The following is a 22,387-nucleotide window of genomic DNA, read 5'->3' as shown; positions in this document are numbered from 1 at the left end:
ACTCCTTAAGAGGTTATTAGAGACTCGATCGGAAAAGGACATTGCAGTCTCTTGCGGTTGTAGCAGTCTAACGTCAAATCTTCTCACAGTACTTACTTTTTTTGGCTTGGATCGGGATATCCGTAGCCGTACCTTGGCTACAACGAGGTAGTGGTCCGAGCCAATGTTGGCCTCTCGGTATGTTCGGATATCCTGGATACTGGTGAAGTGTCGTGCGTCGATCGCAATGTGGTCAATCTGGTTGACGGTTGATTGATCAGGAGATTTCCATGTCCTCTTGTGGATATTGAGATGCGTGAACTGCGTACTAGCTGCCAGAACGCCTCGCCCCGCAGCGAAATCGACCAGCCTGAATCCGTTGTCGGAGGAAGTGTCGTGCAAGCTGTATCTCCCGATTATCCCACCAAAGATGTCTTCTCTTCCTAGCTTAGCATTAAAATCTCCTAAGACAATTTTAATGTCATAGCCAGGGCACTGCTCATATGTATTGTCCAAGAGCTCGAAGAATATGTATTTGGTGTCTTCATCTTTCTCCTCTGTTGGGGCATGCGCGCATATTAGGCTTATGTTGGCGAATTTCCCTGATGCAGATTGTTGTGATGCGCTCGCTCACACTGTTGAAACTCAAGACTTTTTGCCTGAGCCTAGTTCCAACAACAAATCCACACCCAAATAGACGCTGTCTTTGTTCTCGGTAGCAGTCGCCGTAGTAGATATCGCAGTCTTTTAGTTTGCGTTTGCCCGGTCCATCCCATCGCACTTCTTGGATGGCTGTAATATCTGCCTTGTAGCAGTTTAGGGCTTCCGCTAATTGTTCGGCTGGTCTGTTAAGGGACCTAACATTGCACGTACATATCCGAATTTCGTTGTTCTTCTTTCGTTTGCGTGGGTTATCAACAGTCAATCCGTCTTTATCCGAGGCTCGTTGGTGCTTCGCAACTAAAGGTATTTTTTACGTTGCCAGAAAGTCACCCCGACGGCACAACCCCCAACCTGAAGGGCCAGATCCTTAGTTTAACTCCAAGGAAGGGGAGCCGGATAAAACCGCTCCTTACAGGCCTGGGCTCCGAATATGTCGAAGAAGCCCTATAAGGTGTTCACTAAGTAGTTCAACCTTACTGGAACTGTAGACGCCACCGTTGAATCTATCTCGAGAATTCGTCCGCTGCCGTCTGGATAAGGAGAGGTGCCTTAGTGGAAACACCTCTCCCCCCCTCTCTGATTTGCTGCCCCCAACAACTTTCCACTGGGGTTGGAACACAATCTCCAGTTGAGGTACTAGGCACCCGATGTTCACAGCGGGGAGGTGAGAGTAGGAGTTGAAAGACAGAGTTATGTTTTGAGAAAAACCTGTGGACGCTTGTGTCCTCATGAATTCCGCTGTCTACCATTTGAATATGTTTTTGTTAGCAATATTAAATTTAATTCCGCATAATCGCTAGCTCGACCTAATCTAAAATTTCTGACGGCGGCGGGTATCCATTTAAAATTACAGCCTTCGAAATATTTTCTATGTTGAAGCTCTTTACCTTCCTCCACAAATGTTTCGAGTAAAATAAATATGTTATATTTTGACACTAATTTTAAAGAAATCTGGCATTAATAAGTTACTTTTTAATCCTGTTACATTATAGCAACAAATGTTAAAAGTTAAAAAAGTCAAAAAAATAAGGAGAATTTAAAAAATTAAAATTGTTATAAGAATGGCAGAAGGCAACTCTATCCTATGTTCAATGTTAAAATCTAGTAGAACTCGGATTCGAACCACATTGTTTGTTTATATGTTTACAAAAATTGATGAATCAAATTTTAGAAAATTTTATACAATTTAAAGTTTAATATTTCTGAAAAAAAAATTATTAAAGTGGTTTAGTATTGAAAAGTTGTAAGTAAAAAATATAATTTTCTTTAAAATTGTTCTTCTAACCGAAATTTAGACTCCTAACTTACACTCGGTACCTCTTCGACAGGACTATAGTTTAGTACTTCTGACTTTGGCTTTATAAAGTAATTGTACTTCCAACATTCATTTAATATATTTGCTATCTCACTTTTGGTATTTTCAAAACCAAATACTCCTTAAATCTGCATTAGATTTAATGTCAAAGAATTGAAGGTAAAACAATGTACTTAAATTACATTAAGGTAATAACCTTTCGTCGATATTCCCAAAATTTGTATTGGTCTATTTCTAAAATGTATAACTTCCTCAATTGTACGCATTTCATATAATAGGTATGTTGAGTAGATGTCATTTATTTTTAGACGACGACGACGAATGTAGGTATTTCAAATTTCCCAAAACAGCCATATCTGTAATTGTACACCCCTATCACCATCAATTTCTAATAAAATCCAACTGAATTCCCATTCCCCCCATTCCCATTGCTGCTGTATTCCCAATGCCATTGCTTCGATTTTGATTTTATCGTCAGCAAAATAAATTGGTTCCACTCGTGTAAACAAATTTGCCTCCCTCTTTTCGTTTCCGTTTCCGTTTTCGCTTTTCGCTTTTCGCTTTTCGCTTTTCGGTCTTGGTTTTCAAGTTTCCAGCGAAAACAAACTTAATAGCTGATTCAATGTAGTTTCTGCGGTTCCAAATGGTTGGTTTATGGCTTTTTATGTTTAGGAACCATTCAATCTGTTTTCACTTTGTTCTCTCTCCCCCCACTAGCCAATAGCCAACTATGTACATGCCTTAAAGCCTCCATGTCCTTTCCAGGCTCCAAGCAAAACCCCCCTCAGAACGACAAAAACGGACGTGGGATTGAAAGAAAATAAGAAAAAATAATATCAAAGTGAAATTCAAACAAATAAAAAATTCCTCCATCTTTGAACTCCTTGCGATGATAATAATCAATCTTCTTTTTCTTTGTGGGACAGAATACATTTCTGGACGAACTGATGCAACTTGTTGGCGACGATGATTCTCGCGTCAGGGAGCATACCGCTGATTGCTTGTGCCGTTTTATTATTCAAATATCAGGCTACTACAGTCGCCGTCGACTTGAACAGGAGCACTTCCGACAAACGCAGATGGCTGAAAGGACTTTATATAGCACAGCTACAGCATCGAAATCAACACCCCAAAGACTTCGTGTTACGTCTTCGAAAGAGCTCTATCGTACCAATTTCAATTTGTTGTGGGACTTCTACGACTATCGCTTCTTCCAGGGCATGTCGATTCCAATCCGTGATTTACTCACCGAGCACAGTCAGTCGGAGCGATTGGCAAATGGCGAAGTTTTGGCCAAAGTTTTGTACCGACTCACAAACAAACTGATGGAGTTGAATGATAGAAACTTGCAGGTAAGTGTTTTCTATGTGACCAGGACGAGGCCGACGACGACGACTACATACAATCACCGTTACAGCCATATCTACGGCTACGGTGACGTTGAAGATGCAAAATCCTAGTCGTGGTTCGTCCTTGTTGCAGCAGTTGTTGTTGTTTCTGTTATAGTAGAAATTTAATTTGACCTCAGTAAAAAAAATGGAAGGAATACTCATCCTTATTTTTATGAATTTTGTATGATTTCACAGTGTGGCATTATTTATGCACTGAAAGTCCTGTTGAAAGCATTCAACTTTTTCGATTTCCGTGAGATTTGGACGGAGTTCAACTTTGTGGAGATTTGCTTGAAGTTCGCTTATCATAACTACGCGACAGCGTTGGATCTAAATTGCCAGAATGACCTAATGGAAGTCACAACAACATTGATTGCAGGTGAGTTCCATTCCTGTTTCTGTATCTGCCCTGACTCCTGAGTAGGGCAAAGAAATGAACTGATTTTCTGTACTTATTCTTTTTTTCAGTGGTTTTTATTTTATGAGTTTTCATTTTAAATTCAGAAAAATATAATAAGTGGGTTGAGATATGCACCAACACGACATAAAGTCTTGTAAGGGAGTTTATAGTTTGTAGGTCATGTTGACGTGAAGAAGAAGATTTTAAAGGTGTAGAGGATTTGATTCCTGATTTGATGGTTTATTTTTTAACTTTTCATAGGAAGTTATTGTAATCGCTGCGATTTGTCAAATTAAAAATTTTGACATTTCTCGATGTTTCAAGGTCCCTAGACTAGAAATAAAAGTTTTTTAGATAGATGTCTATGCGTGCGTGTATATGTACGTCTGTACATTCGTGACGTTTTTTCGTCCTCCATAGACTAAGAACCATTAAAGATATCGACAATGAAGAAAGGACTCTCATAAAATTGCGTGGGTGTGGATTTTAAAAATAAAAAACTGACAGAACATAAATTGTTGAACTTTAACAAGAAAAAATTCTCATGTTAAAAAATCTATTATTTAAATTTTAGAATTTCCAAAATCTCTTATAATATTTTAAAATAAGATCATATTCCCCCTTTTCTTTTGCCATTTATTCTCTCTCAGTTTTCTCTTCATGCTATGTAAATGTCAGAAAGCATTTTTCAGGAAACGCTTTTTTTTTTAAATTTCAAATTCAACGTGATTTGAGATGTTCGATAGAAAAATATGAACTTCAAAACTTATTAGCATTTTCATTTTTTAAAATATTGGACAGTGAATTCAGAAAAGTGTTTTTAAAACTTTAGACATCTGTCGCTATTGACATCTGTCCTTTTTGACATCTGCCACTTTTGATATTGTCACTTTTGACATTTGTCCCTTTTTACATCTGTCACTCGGCATCTGATGGACTGTTATTGTTTTTTAGGCCATATTAAATTGCTATTGATAAATTTAGATGAATTTAAAGGGTGTACTTAGTATCCATGAAGTTTATGATAAATTATTCAGTTTGCAATGACCACCAGCTTCATGAAATCAGGTCTTTGGTTTTCATCTCGGAAAGTTTATCAAGATCTTTAATGAATTTCCAAAGCTTAAAAATAACATTCTAGAACAGAACAGGGGGAGAGAATCACAGTTTTCCTTTCATGTTGGTCTCCGCAATTACGGCAATTAGTTTGTGCGAGATACCCAACATTTCTGCATCCTCTCCTATAGACCAGTGTCCGAATTTTGTCACTAATATTGAGAACATTTTGCCCTTCAAAGCTCCTAGAAGAATATTTTCACTTTCCGCAAGTGAGCTATAAATGATCGTTGCCGGGGAAACTTATCAGTCCGTTCTGCGTTTTTTATCGCCTAAGGATACCGAAACGTCTTCCGTAAATATTTAAATTCTCCTATTAAAAAAAAGGGTCGACATATAAGGAACGATATTGTAAATCTTAAAAGGAATACGCAAAGCTGCGATATTATTGATAAAAATCAGGAAGAGTGTGAAAGTACTGAAAGTACAATCTTACTTTCTTCTAAACGAACAGTGAACAGTGAGTGTTCATTGAACAGTGAACCTATTGTGCAAAATTCGTATTGCCTGTCATAAAAAAAAGCTTTCTATTGCCGGAATTATTTTTAACCTAACAATTCATTAGCATTTCCATGACTTTGGATGTCTCAAAAAATGCTGTTTTATATTAAAAAAAAGAACCTGTGCAGTAAAACAGACGAAAAGGCTTACATAGAGTTAGAAGAGCATCACTCTTCAAAACAATCAGATAGTTATTATCCGGGATTTGTATATTTCAGGCCCTCTTACTACTCTAGCAACTGCATGAGTACGAATAAGATTCGTTTTACAAAATAAAATTAAAAATCAAAAAATAAATGGTTTCAGATGGAGAGCAATTTTAACGGGCTGTCTGTAGCAAGTGCTTGGAACAAAGAATTTATCATATTTGTATGAGATTAGATAAGGTTAAAGTGTCTGTTGACGGGAAAACGAAAACCCGTAGGGCTCATGACCACCCCTGGGAGATATTTTGTTTGTTTTTTTTTTTTCGAAGGAATTCCCTTTAATTCAAAACTATTATTATTGCGTTAATTGATATGACCCCCATTATATTTTGAATTATTAATTTTTTGTATATGGAAACAAGCCGACTAGCCATCATCGTGAGAAATGACGGCCAAATCCCTCCAAACTACCCATCAAACCAAGGCCAATCCAAAACTCTCTAGACATTTGTACATACAATGTAAGAACATTAGTTACAGAAGCAAAACAATCAGAACTAAGAAAAGCACTATCAACAATCAGCTGGGACTATCCGAGGTAAGAATTTTTGGACAAGAGATAATTGAAAACCAGAATGATATATTCTGTTACATTGGTGAGACCAAAGGCTTGCATGGAGTTGGATTTCTCATCAAAAAGAGTTTAAAGGACAGAATAATAAATGTACGATTTTTTAGTGAAAGAATATGTAGTCTATGTTTAAAAATACAAAACACAAAAATGACGATAATTCAGGTTTATGCCCGACCAAAACAGCAACTTACGAAGAAATTTCGAACTTCTAAAATTTATTGGACAGAGTATATAATGAAACAAAAACGGAGATAATGTGTGTTATAGGAGATTTCAACGCCAAGTTAGGGATACTTATACTTATACTTATACTTATACTTATACTTATACTTATACTTATACTTATACTTATACTTATACTTATACTTATACTTATACTTATACTTATACTTATACTTATACTTATACTTATACTTATACTTATACTTATACTTATACTTATACTTATACTTATACTTATACTTATACTTATACTTATACTTATACTTATACTTATACTTATACTTATACTTATACTTATACTTATACTTATACTTATACTTATACTTATACTTATACTTATACTTATACTTATACTTATACTTATACTTATACTTATACTTATACTTATACTTATACTTATACTTATACTTATACTTATACTTATACTTATACTTATACTTATACTTATACTTATACTTATACTTATACTTATACTTATACTTATACTTATACTTATACTTATACTTATACTTATACTTATACTTATACTTATACTTATACTTATACTTATACTTATACTTATACTTATACTTATACTTATACTTATACTTATACTTATACTATACTTATACTTATACTTATACTTATACTTATACTTATACTTATACTTATACTTATACTTATACTTATACTTATACTTATACTTATACTTATACTTATACTTATACTTATACTTATACTTATACTTATACTTATACTTATACTTATACTTATACTTATACTTATACTTATACCTTATACTTATACTTATACTTATACTTATACTTAATACTTATACTTATACTTATACTTATACTTACTTATACTTATACTTATACTTATACTTATACTTATACTTATACTTATACTTATACTTATACTTATACTTATACTTATACTTATACTTATACTTATACTTATACTTATACTTATACTTATACTTATACTTATACTTATACTTATACTTATACTTATACTTATACTTATACTTATACTTATACTTATACTTATACTTATACTTATACTTATACTTATACTTATACTTATACTTAACTTATACTTATACTTATACTTATACTTATACTTATACTTATACTTATACTTATACTTATACTTATACTTATACTTATACTTATACTTATACTTATACTTATACTTATACTTATACTTATACTTATACTTATACTTATACTTATACTTAACTTATACTTATACTTATACTTATACTTATACTTATACTTATACTTTATACTTATACTTATACTTATACTTATACTTATACTTATACTTATACTTATACTTATACTTATACTTATACTTATACTTATACTTATACTTATACTTATACTTATACTTATACTTATACTTATACTTATACTTATACTTATACTTATACTTATACTTATACTTATACTTATACTTATACTTATACTTATACTTATACTTATACTTATACTTATACTTATACTTATACTTACTTATACTTATACTTATACTTATACTTATACTTATACTTATACTTATACTTATACTTACTTATACTTATACTTATACTTATACTTATACTTATACTTATACTTATACTTATACTTATACTTATACTTATACTTATACTTATACTTATACTTATACTTATACTTATACTTATACTTATACTTATACTTATACTTATACTTATACTTATACTTATACTTATACTTATACTTATACTTATACTTATACTTATACTTATACTTATACTTATACTTATACTTATACTTATACTTATACTTATACTTATACTTATACTTACTTATACTTATACTTATACTTATACTTATACTTATACTTATACTTATACTTATACTTATACTTATACTTATACTTATACTTATACTTATACTTATACTTATACTTATACTTATACTTATACTTATACTTATACTTATACTTATACTTATACTTATACTTATACTTATACTTATACTTATACTTATACTTATACTTATACTTATACTTATACTTATACTTATACTTATACTTATACTTATACTTATACTTATACTTATACTTATACTTATACTTATACTTATACTTATACTTATACTTATACTTATACTTATACTTATACTTATACTTATACTTATACTTATACTTATACTTATACTTATACTTATACTTATACTTATACTTATACTTATACTTATACTTATACTTATACTTATACTTATACTTATACTTATACTTATACTTATACTTATACTTATACTTATACTTATACTTATACTTATACTTATACTTATACTTATACTTATACTTATACTTATACTTATACTTATACTTATACTTATACTTATACTTATACTTATACTTATACTTATACTTATACTTATACTTATACTTATACTTATACTTATACTTATACTTATACTTATACTTATACTTATACTTATACTTATACTTATACTTATACTTATACTTATACTTATACTTATACTTATACTTATACTTATACTTATACTTATACTTATACTTATACTTATACTTATACTTATACTTATACTTATACTTATACTTATACTTATACTTATACTTATACTTATACTTATACTTATACTTATACTTATACTTATACTTATACTTATACTTATACTTATACTTATACTTATACTTATACTTATACTTATACTTATACTTATACTTATACTTATACTTATACTTATACTTATACTTATACTTATACTTATACTTATACTTATACTTATACTTATACTTATACTTATACTTATACTTATACTTATACTTATACTTATACTTATACTTATACTTATACTTATACTTATACTTATACTTATACTTATACTTATACTTATACTTATACTTATACTTATACTTATACTTATACTTATACTTATACTTATACTTATACTTATACTTATACTTATACTTATACTTATACTTATACTTATACTTATACTTATACTTATACTTATACTTATACTTATACTTATACTTATACTTATACTTATACTTATACTTATACTTATACTTATACTTATACTTATACTTATACTTATACTTATACTTATACTTATACTTATACTTATACTTATACTTATACTTATACTTATACTTATACTTATACTTATACTTATACTTATACTTATACTTATACTTATACTTATACTTATACTTATACTTATACTTATACTTATACTTATACTTATACTTATACTTATACTTATACTTATACTTATACTTATACTTATACTTATACTTATACTTATACTTATACTTATACTTATACTTATACTTATACTTATACTTATACTTATACTTATACTTATACTTATACTTATACTTATACTTATACTTATACTTATACTTATACTTATACTTATACTTATACTTATACTTATACTTATACTTATACTTATACTTATACTTATACTTATACTCATACTTATACTTATACTCATACTTATACTTATACTTATACTTATACTTTCTTCAAAAAGAGATAAGCACGGAAATGGACCTGAATTCACCCGAATGGAATAACAAAGAACGAAATTGACTTAGTTCTAACAAATAAACTGAAAACTAGTAACGACATCTCCGTATTGAATAATTTTAAATTTGATAGCGGCCATAGGGTAGTAAGAGCAAAAATAAAAGTGGACCAAAATACGCTGAAAAGAAACAAACAAACACTCAGTATTCCTAGAATAATACCAACTGAAAATATTGAAAAATATAATGACATGCTTAAGAAAGATATAAGACTTAATATAGACACTAAAGCGCTGATAACCAGAAGAGATAACCTACGAAAAAAGAACAAGTTATCAGACAAGGAAAAAAATGAACTAATATACCTTCGGAAAACCATAAAAGAGGATGAGAAAAATGATATCCAAACATAAAACGAAAAATGATGAAAGTTATATTAAGCAACACAAAATCTATTAAAAAGACAAAATCATTTCTAGACAACGGAAAAGAGTTTAACATCAATTAAGAGCAAAAATAACAACGCTGTTAATAGGAGAGATATAAATGAGTCTGCTACCAAGTTTTTCAAAGAACTTTTCAAATCGACAAAAAAAATAAAAGATGATAATATATCGATGGCGGACAGTTACTCCAACTTAAATACTTTTACACTCTTACAAAAACAGATATTGAAGAAGCAATTGACGATCTTAAGACAGATAAGTGTACAGGATATGATCGTATTGTAACAGAAATGCTGAAATATGGAAAAAAAAAAAAACAATTTCTACAGTCTTGACCACGATTTTTAATGACATACTTATAACACAGCAGATTCCAAAGCAATGGAAACAAGCTACAATTACGTTTATTCACAAAAAAGGAAATAAAGATGACATAAATAACTACAGACCAATACGCAACATTTCTATGATATATAAACTGTTCTCCAAAGTAATGTACACAAAAATTAAGGACACATTAAACAGAAATCATCTAAGGAAACAAGCAGGATTCCGAGAAGGTATTTCAACAACAGACCTTCTACAAATAATGAACCAACTAATTGAAAAAACTAATGAATTTGAAAAACCTTTGTATCTTTTATATATTGACTTCAGTAAAGCATTTGACTCAGTAGAACATGACGAAATATGGACAGCGCTGACAAACCAACGAATTCATCCTAAGATCGTAAGACAGGGGGATCCAATGTCACCACCATTATTCTTTGCCGTATTGGAAGAAATATTCAAGAAACTAAACTGGGTTAATAGATATGGAATAAATATTTGGGGACAACATTTGAGCAACCTTAGATTCGCTGATTGTAGTACCCGTGGCATGATGGTTAGTGCGTTGGACTGTCATGCAAGAGATCTTGGGTTCAATTCCTGCCTGTGCCACCTTAATTTAAAAAAAAAAATTTTCGCGGGTACTGCCTTTTGCGAGGAATTGACAAATCCTTCAAGAGTAATTCTTGTCATGAAAAAGTGCTTTCTCAAACTAGCCGTTCGGATTCGGCCTTAAATTGTAGGTCCCTTCCATTTCTGACAAGAGTACTCGCACACAGGAATGGTTGAGAGTTGTAAGTCACTAGGCCCTGGTTCACAACGGACTGTTGCGCCACCCCATTTGATTTTGATTTGAGATTCGCTGATGACATAGTTTTCATTTTATCAACTTCCGGACAAATACAAAATATGCTCATAGAATTGCCAAAAAACGAATGCAAGTAAGTTGGACTTCATATCAATAAGTCAAAAACTAAGATAATGACTAACCATATTAAAGATGGCATCTTGCTGGATAACGAACGCAAAGAATATGTAGAAGACTATACTTATCTAGGACAGACTAAGTCATTCATTAACCAAGAGAAAAAAGAAGTTTCTAGACGCATTACCAATAGTTGGAAACAATTTTGGAGTCTAAAACAAATATTACAATCGAACCTATGGGACGAAACACGAAAATATATACTATACTCTACTATTCTACCTGTTATGACGTATGGGTTAGAAACTATATCCTTGACTTCAAGTTTACTTGACAAAATAAAAATATGCCAAACCAAGATGGAAAGAAAACTACTTAACCTACGAATTAGCCAGAGAGTGAGAAATAGAGAAATAAGACGAAGAACTGGTTTAACGGATATGGTTGAATGAGCAAAACTCCTTAAATGGAATTGGGCAGGATATATATCTAGAATACAGGACCAAAGATGGACAAAAATCATTACAAATGGACACCACCAGAAAGCAGAAGTACAATTGGACGACCGAAAAAAAGATGGGCAGACGATTTGCTTAAAGAAAGACAAAATTGGTACAATGACGCAAAAATAGAGATCTTTGGCAACATTGGGGGAAGCTTATGCCAGATCATAGAATATTTATATTTATTCAAACTTTGCCCACATATTAAAGTTGATTATTTTATATATGGATGCTATAAAACCGAGATTTAAACACGAATTTCAGTAATATATGTAGATGTCCAAAAACAGCAAAAGTGTTTGTTAAACTAATGGCTAATTTGAAAAAAATAAACGTTTCATATTTATTGATATAAAAGCTTTGAATCTCTTGAGATTTGAAGTAAAAAAAGATTCTGAAGCGACTAATTTGTGAGTTTCACACAAACATTTCTTCCCTACTTATTTGCTTACCTTAATTTGATTTAATTTAATTTTGTAGATAAATTATCTTCTTAAATTCAAGAATTCGTTGACTCCTTTAAGATAAAAATACGAGTGAACAGAGTGATGGTAATAATAGACTCCAGAAAAGTGAGTTCGAAAAAACTACGTAAAAACCTTTGGTTTTTGAATTTTCTTATTTTTTTTTTATATTTATATTATTTTTTTTTTAAATAAACACACACTCAAGGGAATATTACTACCCATTCCACATTCACGTAGTACGGCTAAAGAACGAATCTCTGTATTTGATAGTACGACCGAAGTTGGACTCGAGGGTATACTGATAATCATTCCTAGAAGCGCCAGTATTACGGTTGAACTGTTTAAGGGGAGGAATGCAACTGGCTATTTCACTAGAGCATAAGCCGCTAAAATAACGGTAAAAAAGGGTCAGACAAGAGACCTTACGACGATGTTCAAGCGAAGTAAATGAACTTATGATTATATCATCATCTATCAATTTAAATGCTCTACGTTCGATACTATCCAAGAGGCTTAAGTAAGTTGCAGAAACACTAGCCCAGGGATGGGAGTTATTCTCAAGCTTTGGACGTATGTAAGTCTTGTTGATAACAGCCAGATCAGAAGGGGTGAAATATTTCTTGCATCGTCTAAGGAAACCCAAACTTTTTTGTGGCATTTTTGGCGACATCGCGTATGTGATCATTCTACAAGAGGTGGTTGGTGACACACATACCGAAAATATCGAGGTGTTCAGTCTCATTGATGCAAGTGCCATCCATGGATAATGGCAAAGGGGGTATATCACGCTTGAACGATACAAGACAGCATTGGGTTTTCGAAGCATTAAATTCCACGCGGTTTCTTAATCCCCATTGAACAATGCTGTTTAGGTCGGAATTTAATGAGCTTATCATATTTTTTCGTTGCAGTTCCACATCCGAAGAAGAGGGATGTGAGTCTGAAAACGAATATGAAAAGCTAAGACTACTGTCGTCAGCGAAACAATGTATGGGATTAGAAGTTGCAGACAGGAGATCATTAATAAAAATGAGAAAGAGTGTTGGAGATAAAGCAGAGCCCTGGGGTACACCAGCATTTATTTTATGGTTACTACTTGTATTGAACGATCCGAAAGATAATTACTAATCCAATAAAGCAGGGATTCATGAAAACCGAATGTACGCATTTTGAGCATCCGCTCGGAACGAGACCTGAGGAGTAGGACAGATGAAAAAGCTTACGCAGTGGTTTTGCCAGCGTTGAGAGATACCTCTTTAGAAAAATAGCGGGAATACCATCCGGACCAGCGGATTTATGTGTGTTTAGATCTTTTAGGACTCTTGTCACAGTACGAGTGCGAAAAAAGATTGGTCCCATAGAATCACTAACTCGCTCAAGTACAGGCGGAGCCTTTTCAAAAATTTAGAGTATTGTCTTCAAACCTTTTTTTGATTTCACAGAAAATATTGTTTTCGATATTCAGTATTTTTTTTTTATAAAAATACAACAGTCCGTTTTCTTAAAAAAAAATAAAATCTACAAAAAAATAGTACGCAAATTTGGTTAAAATTTATGTTTAGTACTTGATATCTTTCAAATTAATTTTATTCATCCTATGTGTAAAAATTTATGAAATGCTTCTAAAATTGGTAAAAATTTGTTTTCGACTAAAAATTTGTTTAACAAAACTAGATTTTCGAACTAAACTGTTTCTTGATATGAAAAATATTGTTGGTACTTTTAAATTTTTTAAGAATGAACCAACTAACAACTTTTTAACCCAACCCTACAAAATTTTAAGCAAGACAAATCGACAGACGGGATGGGAAGTTATCAGTGTGGGTCGCATCCCAGCCTCTTTCAAATTTTGTTTGCCTCCTTTACAAAACATTATAGAACATTTTGAAGCGGTGAGTAAAAACTTATCTAAGTGATAAAAAGTCTGGATCAACAATTGGCCTTAAGTTAAACAGTATATTAGACCAAATTTAGGTTATTTCAAATTATACATTGCAGTGCACTTATCTTAAGACGTAGGTGTTAACATTTTATTCATGTTGCTTAAAGCCGGGAGTACAACAAAATATAAACATCCTGCAAATTGAATACTACCGCTTTACCTCTGTCTTTTAATGTCATTTTTAGACAATTGCTATTAAATTGAATATTACATTTCCCTCGTTTATGCATAAATTGCTCACAAATGAAGTCATGATAAAACAACAATAAAAAAGTAAAAAAAGCATCCAAAGTGTAAATCCTTTATCAGCGCATTATTTTTCATCGGTTGCTTGGTTACATCGTCATTAACCATAATTACAAAGGTGAAAACACAATTAAAACCTTTTATCAATAAATACAAATTTAAACATACAAACATATATATAGACATATTTTATATACATACATAGTTGGTACATACATAAGTATTGATTATTAATAATCTGAATTAAATTTATCGGAAAATTACGTATCATTTAATTTACCACCATTTCAACCACACATAATTGTTGCAATTATAAATTGATATTAATGTATTGCTGGGATTCGATAAAAAGTAACTAACTTTCAGCATCTAAATGAAAATGTAAATGAAACAAAAGAATATACAACAAAAATTAACAAATAAAAATAATAATAATAATAAAAAAAACTGTTAATTAAAATTCACTATACAAACCCACACATTATTGAAGCTTAATCTTTTTTTCTGGTATTTTCTTTTTTTTTTGAAATGGCATCTCTAATTTTTTTTGTTTGCTTTCGAAAACCCCTTAAAATATCAACACTGGCAATTCCCTATTTTTCGATGATGATGTGGGGAACTTGATTAAATCAGAACTGTTGCATTATAATGTGGATGTATAAAAATGCGAATTAAAATATAAATAGGTAACTTAATAAACTCACAGATTTATAAATTGTAATGGCATTTTGCTTGCAGAATGTAGGTATGATTATGGTGACCTTACCTAATGTTAAAAAGCAAAGCATGTGACACTATGAGATTTGAATTTGCCTCCATTTTTGTTGTTAAAAGTTGGCAACCCCTTAAAAAAGAGTTTGACCGGTGACAAAAGCTGTCAAGGATCCATTTTGAGTCCATTAATGCCTCAAGCGTTTGATGAGGGATATTATTTTATCGGAGCCCAAAACTGGCAGAGTTTCGACTTCTCAGGAATTTTATGCTCTGTCTGACTCCATCCAAAGAATTGTCTCCCTGAATCCTCATAGTGAAATTTGTATAACGGGCGATGTTAATGTTCAGAAATCTTCGTGGCTTCTCCAGACATCTCCCAAATTAATCGGTGCTGAGATTTTTGCTGAGCTTAACCATCTTACTCTGCTTGTCAATGAGTCTACTCGAATATCGGACTTTAACGGCAGAGCAGAAAATACACTTGACTTGTTTCTCACTTCTGATCCTGATAAGTACGCAATCAGTTTATTGACGCCTTTAGGCACATCGGACCACAATGTCATATCTGCTAACTTTTCGTGTCAAACAAATACAGATAAAGAAAGAGCTCCAAGGAGAACCGTTTGGCATTAGGAGAAAGCCAACTGGGACTTTCACGGTCTCAATAACTTCTTCAGGATATTTAACTGGTCATTATGCTTTCTCGGTAGTGGCGTAGACTCCATTGCTGATATGATTACTAGTATGATTCATCTGGGAATGGACACCTTTATCCCGAAAAGGGTAAAAAGTATTAAACCTAAGACTAAATCATGATTCGATTAAAATTGCAAAGAGGATATCAAGGAGAAAGAGGTGAGCTTTCGATGTTTTAGAGCCAACCCAACTAAGGAAAACTGGAAAGGTTTAAACAAGACAGGAGGGCCTCCAACGCCCATATTCGTAGGACCAAATTTTTGCATGACCAAAAATTACGGCAAAAAACACTGCAATGTCCCTGAGGCAGTAACAATTTTTGGTCATTTGTAATAAACATGAGGAATTGTTCCTCCGTTCCCAAAAATTGTTGTCAATGACACTCCTTTAGTTAGCTCTATTGATAAAGCTAACTTGTTTTCAAGGGATTTCACCGAAAACTCCACCTTACTAGGTAGTGTTTTTGAACGCGTAAATGGTCTATTTTCGTACTTGTACTGTGACGAGGATGGTATTCCCGCTATCATTCTGAAGAGGTTTTTCTTCCACGCTAGCAAAACCACTGCGTAAGCTTTTCTATCTATCCTATTCTTTTAGGCGCATTCCGAATAGTTGGAAAAATGCTTTTGTTTAACCAATCCCAAAAAAAACCCATCTTTTTCCCCCGCAAATTATCGACCGATAGCACTAACGGCCCTTCTTTCTAAGGTCATGGAAATGCTGATTAATTATTAACCTTTAAAATCAATGCTGTTGTGCCCCAGGGCTCCGTTTTATCTCCAAACCTTTTCCTAATTTTTATAAATGATGTCCTTTCTGCTATTTCAATCCAATACATTGTTTCGCTGACGATAGCACTCTTAGCTTTTCAAAATATGATAAGCTCATTAAAGTCCGACCTACACAGCATTGTACAATATGGAATAAAAACGGTGTGGAATTTAATGCTTCGAAAACCCAATGCTCTCTTGAATCGTTAAAGCGAGATAAATCCTCTTTGCCACTATCTATGAATGACACTTGCATAAATGAAACGGAAAATCTTGACATCTTCGGAATGTGCACCAGAAACAACATTTTTTGAAGCGATCATGTACGCGATTTCACCAAAAATGTTGAAAGCTGGTTTTTTGAGAAGATGCAAGAAATTTTTCTCCCCGTCTGATCTGGCTGCAATCTACAAACTTTCTTGTCTCACGCTTTTTTACCGTTTTTTTAACGGGCTATGCTCTATGCTCTCTATGCTAGTGAAATTGCATTCTTAAACAATTTAACCGTAATGCACGTGCTTCTAGGAATGCCCATCAGTTTATTCTTGAACCCAATTCCCGGCGGTATGAAGTACAGGGATTCATTTTTTAGCCGTACTACGCGAGAATGCCTTGCAACGCTCTATCTCTCCCTATCAATGCAATGTTCAGGAGTTCACAATAAATGTACACCAACACCTCCTATTCAACACTTCCCTCTTTTCCTTATGCTCGCATTGTGTCTTTGGCATATTAAAGGTATACGAAACCCTTTTAGTGTTCGTTAATTATTAAAAAAATTAACGACGTTTGGAGGCTTCAGCGGGCTTGAGGTAACCAAAAGAAAATACTAGACGCTCCAAACATTTTGGAAACTTAATTTAACCGAACCTTTTGAAGTCCTGTTGAACTCAGCGTAATGTCAATGAGGCGGCAAAATGGGTTAAGCAGTTTATTAGGACAAAACAAAGTACATGCTGTCATCAGGGAAGGACCATCGACAGACGTTACTTTAAGATAGGTAAGGACTTTGTCTAAATAGGCTCCGACATGAACGTAGAAAACAACACAAGCGCTGAGATCAAATGAAGAGTTTCTCTTGCTAACTCCTGTTTCTTTCGGCTTAAAAAGTAATTGAGTAGTTAAAACCTCGAGCAACCAAAGTGTTGCTATAAAATCATCATCCCAGTCCAGTAATACGGTGCAAAATCATGGATTATGAACAAAGGCGAATAAAAACACCTTGTTTCGTTCACATGATCTACGGCCCCGTATCCATAGAAAATGAGTGGAGGAGAATACGGAAAGTCGACGTAGAATCAACCAGAATTATAAAAATCTAACGACTGAGATGGCTGGGTCACGGAGAGCGAATAAAAACTTATGCTCCAGGCCGGAAAGTTTTCGAATCCATACCCACAGAAAAGTGACCTCATCCAACTTCTAGTGTGCACAATGTGGACATCTAGGCATGTAACCGACCGAGCTAGACAGAGAAGTTTGGTAGTTGAGGACTTATTTCACACAGGACTTTAGCGCCACCTTAAGTAAATAATTAAGAAACGTATATGGATTATTATTATTTAATTATTAACCGTGTAAAGTTTATTTCTTCAAAAACCTTATGAACTATCCTGTGCTTAAAACGTTATACAGTCCACTGCCGCTATCTTTAAGTGGCGCCACTTGAATCGAAGAAATTAATCAATTTTCAGTCCACAGTATGTGTATCAATGATGAACTTTTCTGGAAAGATCACATATTAGAAACTACCACAAATTCTGCTTTGTGGCTGCAGTTTAAAATCTATACTAATATCAAAAATTGGAAAGTCAGTTTTCTTGTTTGTTTGTTTGTTTGATCGTCCTTCAAGTCGAAACCAAGCAATAGTATGACATGGTTTGCTCTGTGAAGATAGTAACAAGGCTGAAAAGCGTTTTAAGCTTATTATTAACGCGGTAAAATATCTCACTCACAACCCATTCTAGTAGATCCGCCTCTAACACTTATTATTATATATTCAATATATTCTTTTTTTTAAGAACACTTATTAATATCATATCATTAGGTGCTGCGCCTGCTTTTGAACCTGACCTATCATTGTTGCCCATCATCATTATCGATTTCTTTTTATGAAACTACTCACGAAAATATAAAAATGTAATTATGTCTCCAATACCAATAGTTCCTAAAAAAAATTTCAAACCAATTCCCCATTAAATTTAGTTTTGCTAGCACAATTGATAAGGTGTATGAGACTAGTGGTTGTGAACGAAGAAAAGCCGTGCTTAATCACTTTAACAAGCTTATCAACTAACTTATGTGAACTTTTCCTGAAACGTCTCTATGCGATATTATATTCTTTAAATACGCTGGCAAAGCCGGGGTCAACAGCTAGTAATTTATAAGTATAGAAACATTTACATTTCTTGTTGCATTCCTTCTCTAATACTCGCACTTTCAGGAATGTCCATCAGTTTTGCTTTCCGGACAATTTGGGACGTACTTTTAAGTATAGAAATACTGTTTTTAACCACACACCAAGAATGTAAAGTGTTTTACGCAAATCTATTTTTTCCTCACATTTTGATATTTAAAACTTTAACACCAATGTTCGGGCGCAGAAGTATCTCCTCTTAAAGGTTAACATGCTATTTAAGAATGCGTTTCTTTACATAATTATTTACATACTTGATAATAGACAGCGTCAATAATGCAACAGGTTGTTGCACTTGCCATATAAACAAAGATAAAACAAACTACTTCATTAGTTTTACCTTAAAATATATTTTTAAAAAGAGCTAATATCAGCTCACTTTCTGGCCTATATTTAAAAACAGTTGAGTGTAAGGAAAAAAGTTTTAGACGACAGAAACTGTCGCAAATCGTATGCTCGACAATTTCATAACAAGCGTTATAATCCATCTAGCTTTAGAAACGAAGATAATCGCGAAAATAAGATGTTCGTGACTTTTTACCTACCAACTTACGACGACACAGATATATGTACCAGTTTTAATCACTTACAAAAGTTTGAGACCACCTCTGAAATGTGAGAAATATCGAGCTTTAACTAAACTGAAATTTTAGGAAAAAAGGTAAAACGTAAAAAACTGAAGAGCATGTCTAGTTGTAAATGATAGGAAAATATAAACTAGTTTTGTACTAAACATAAATTATTTATTTAAAAAAAAACAATAAAAGCTCTAAATTGAGTTTTTATCAAAAAACCCTCCTTTAAATTCAATAATTTTCTTTACAATTCTGGGCAATCTTCTTACAAGGTTTTGTATTTTTCCTTGTGGAATATTGTTCCAGCAATTTTGTAGAGTTTCCCAAAGAGCAGATTCCGATGTTATGTGTTGTTTCAGGACATTTCTGTCAAGCTCTTCCAATAAGAGCTCAATGGGGTTAATATCTGGAGACTGTGGTGGCCATACCATTACTTTTAGAACACTTGCTTATGGTGATGATATGCAGATCTTCGTCCTGACCTCGGTTCATCCTAAAAACCGCGGGTGCTAGAGTAACGCTGTATGGTCCTGTGAACTGCTCCTTCGGATATCTTCAGTTTTGTGGCGATTTCTCTTTGCGAATAGCCTTCTTCAATAACGGTCATATTCGCAGATCGAGTTTCAATAGTTAATTCCTTAACTTTTCCCATAATGCGAACTTTGTTTACTGGAGAAGATCACAGTCTCAAATAAATTTATATTGGATTAAACCGAGCATTATAGGTATACAAAATCCTGAATATGTAGGCATTCAAATTTTACATTTTCTTTACCCTTTAATAGTACCCCAGTCATAAAAAAATTCCAAATTAAATTTAAAAAGTCATACAAAATAAAAACTATGGGAAATCCAAATAGAAGCCAAAAACCCAATACTGTTGTTTTTTACTTTTTTTCACAATACTCCTTATAATTTACAGGAAAGGATTAATATATGTTGTTTTTTCACTTGCACCTTTTATGAATGGCCTACGTTAAAAATGCAGGTAAAAATATTCTATATTCATTCATAAACCCAGGCGCCAGGTACAAATAAAGCAACCCTTTGAAGGTGGTCTCAAACTTTTGACCGGTAGTGTACATCTCTAAACGTAGAGATTCAAAACTAGAAGATTCTTGTCCCAGAAGAGTTTATTAGCAGAGGTACGCTTCAAGACCTTCTCCTCTCCTCTGGAATCAGGTAGTCAATAGAATTCGGATTTGTCTGTATATGAGGGGTCTTTGAATAATTGTTTATGTGAATGACGTTGCTGTATCAGTTGCAGGGAAGCATCTTAATACATTAATGAAATTCTTACAAAACGATCTAAACAAGCTTTATATAATGGGCTATCGGTGCCTGCTGAAGACAAAGGTGTAAACCGCGATAAACTAAGCAAAGTTCAGCGTTTATCTTTGGGAATGAATACCCTACTGTGTCTGACACCTTCATATGCATTTAGCCAAATAATAGCAGCATGCTTTGTATTAGCCTCAGAACTTCATCCAGTACACTAACAATAGCATTGGTCATTCCGTAATTATTTGTAGAATTAATGGAGGCGCCTCTGCTGAACTACTAAGACTAAGACCTTCCCAATCAGTGCACCAAGTTCCAGGCAGACCTTATGGGGGATAACAGAGGTCTTGTCCTCTCTTAAAGAAAACTTTATATCAACATATGGTATCCGTATTTTCTCAGTCAGGTCGCTATCTATGCCATAGATCCATTCCAAGAAATTACAAAGAAGGCTAACTCTCCAAAAACAGTACTCGGCGCGGCCGGCGTCTCAACCAAACACTGCTTAATAGGAAAGCAAAAAAGAGGCTGGGATGCGACCCACACTGATAACTTCCCATCCCGTCTGTCGATTTGTCTTGCTTAAAAGTTTGTCTATATGTATTTTTACCAAATTTGAGCACTATTTTTGTAGATTTTATTTTTTATGAAAAAAACGGACTGTTGGATATTTATATAAAAATTACTGAATATTGAAAACAATATTTTATCTGAAAAAAAATAAGTTTGAAGCCAATATTTTTAATTTTTGAAAAGCTATTTGAGCCGAAAGTAAATTTTTACCAAGTTTTAGTATTCTTTTTTTTTAGAGTTTTATTTTTTTTAAAAAAACTGTCAATTCGATTTTTCTCAAAATTTGTCCTAATGTTGAAAACAATATTTCTTATAAGATAAAATTAGTTTGAAGCCAATATTTAAAATTTTTGAAGTGATATTTGAGTCGAAAATCAATTTTTACGAACTTTTGTTAATTTTTTTTTTCGGTTTTTATTTTTTTTACAAAAACTGACAAATCGATTTTTTTCAAACTTTAACTGAATGTTGAAAAGAAGATGTTATGAAAGATAAAAGTGAATTTAATCCAATATCTCAAAGTTTTGAAAAGATATTTGAGTCGAAAATTAATTTTTACAAACTTTTATACATTTTTTTTTAGGTTTTTATTTTTTGTAAAAAAAACTGTCTATTAGATTTTTCTC

The 22,387-nt window shown here is 32.4% G+C and overlaps 1 protein-coding gene across 1 annotated transcript in view; it reads left to right on the top strand.

Annotated features, from left to right (window-relative positions):
• The window catches only part of LOC129943030 (uncharacterized), a 225,153-nt gene that overhangs the window by 64,591 nt on the left and 138,175 nt on the right, over positions 1-22,387 (top strand). Inside the window, exons 8-9 of the mRNA XM_056052234.1 lie at positions 2,884-3,309; positions 3,544-3,727. Of these exons, the coding sequence (XP_055908209.1) occupies positions 2,884-3,309; positions 3,544-3,727 (610 nt within the window). The remainder of the gene's footprint in view (positions 1-2,883; positions 3,310-3,543; positions 3,728-22,387) is intronic.

Source organism: Eupeodes corollae, chromosome 1 (assembly GCF_945859685.1).
Source record: "Eupeodes corollae chromosome 1, idEupCoro1.1, whole genome shotgun sequence".
NCBI classification, from domain to species: Eukaryota; Metazoa; Arthropoda; class Insecta; order Diptera; family Syrphidae; genus Eupeodes; species Eupeodes corollae.
This window is presented reverse-complemented; position numbering and strand designations above follow the sequence as displayed.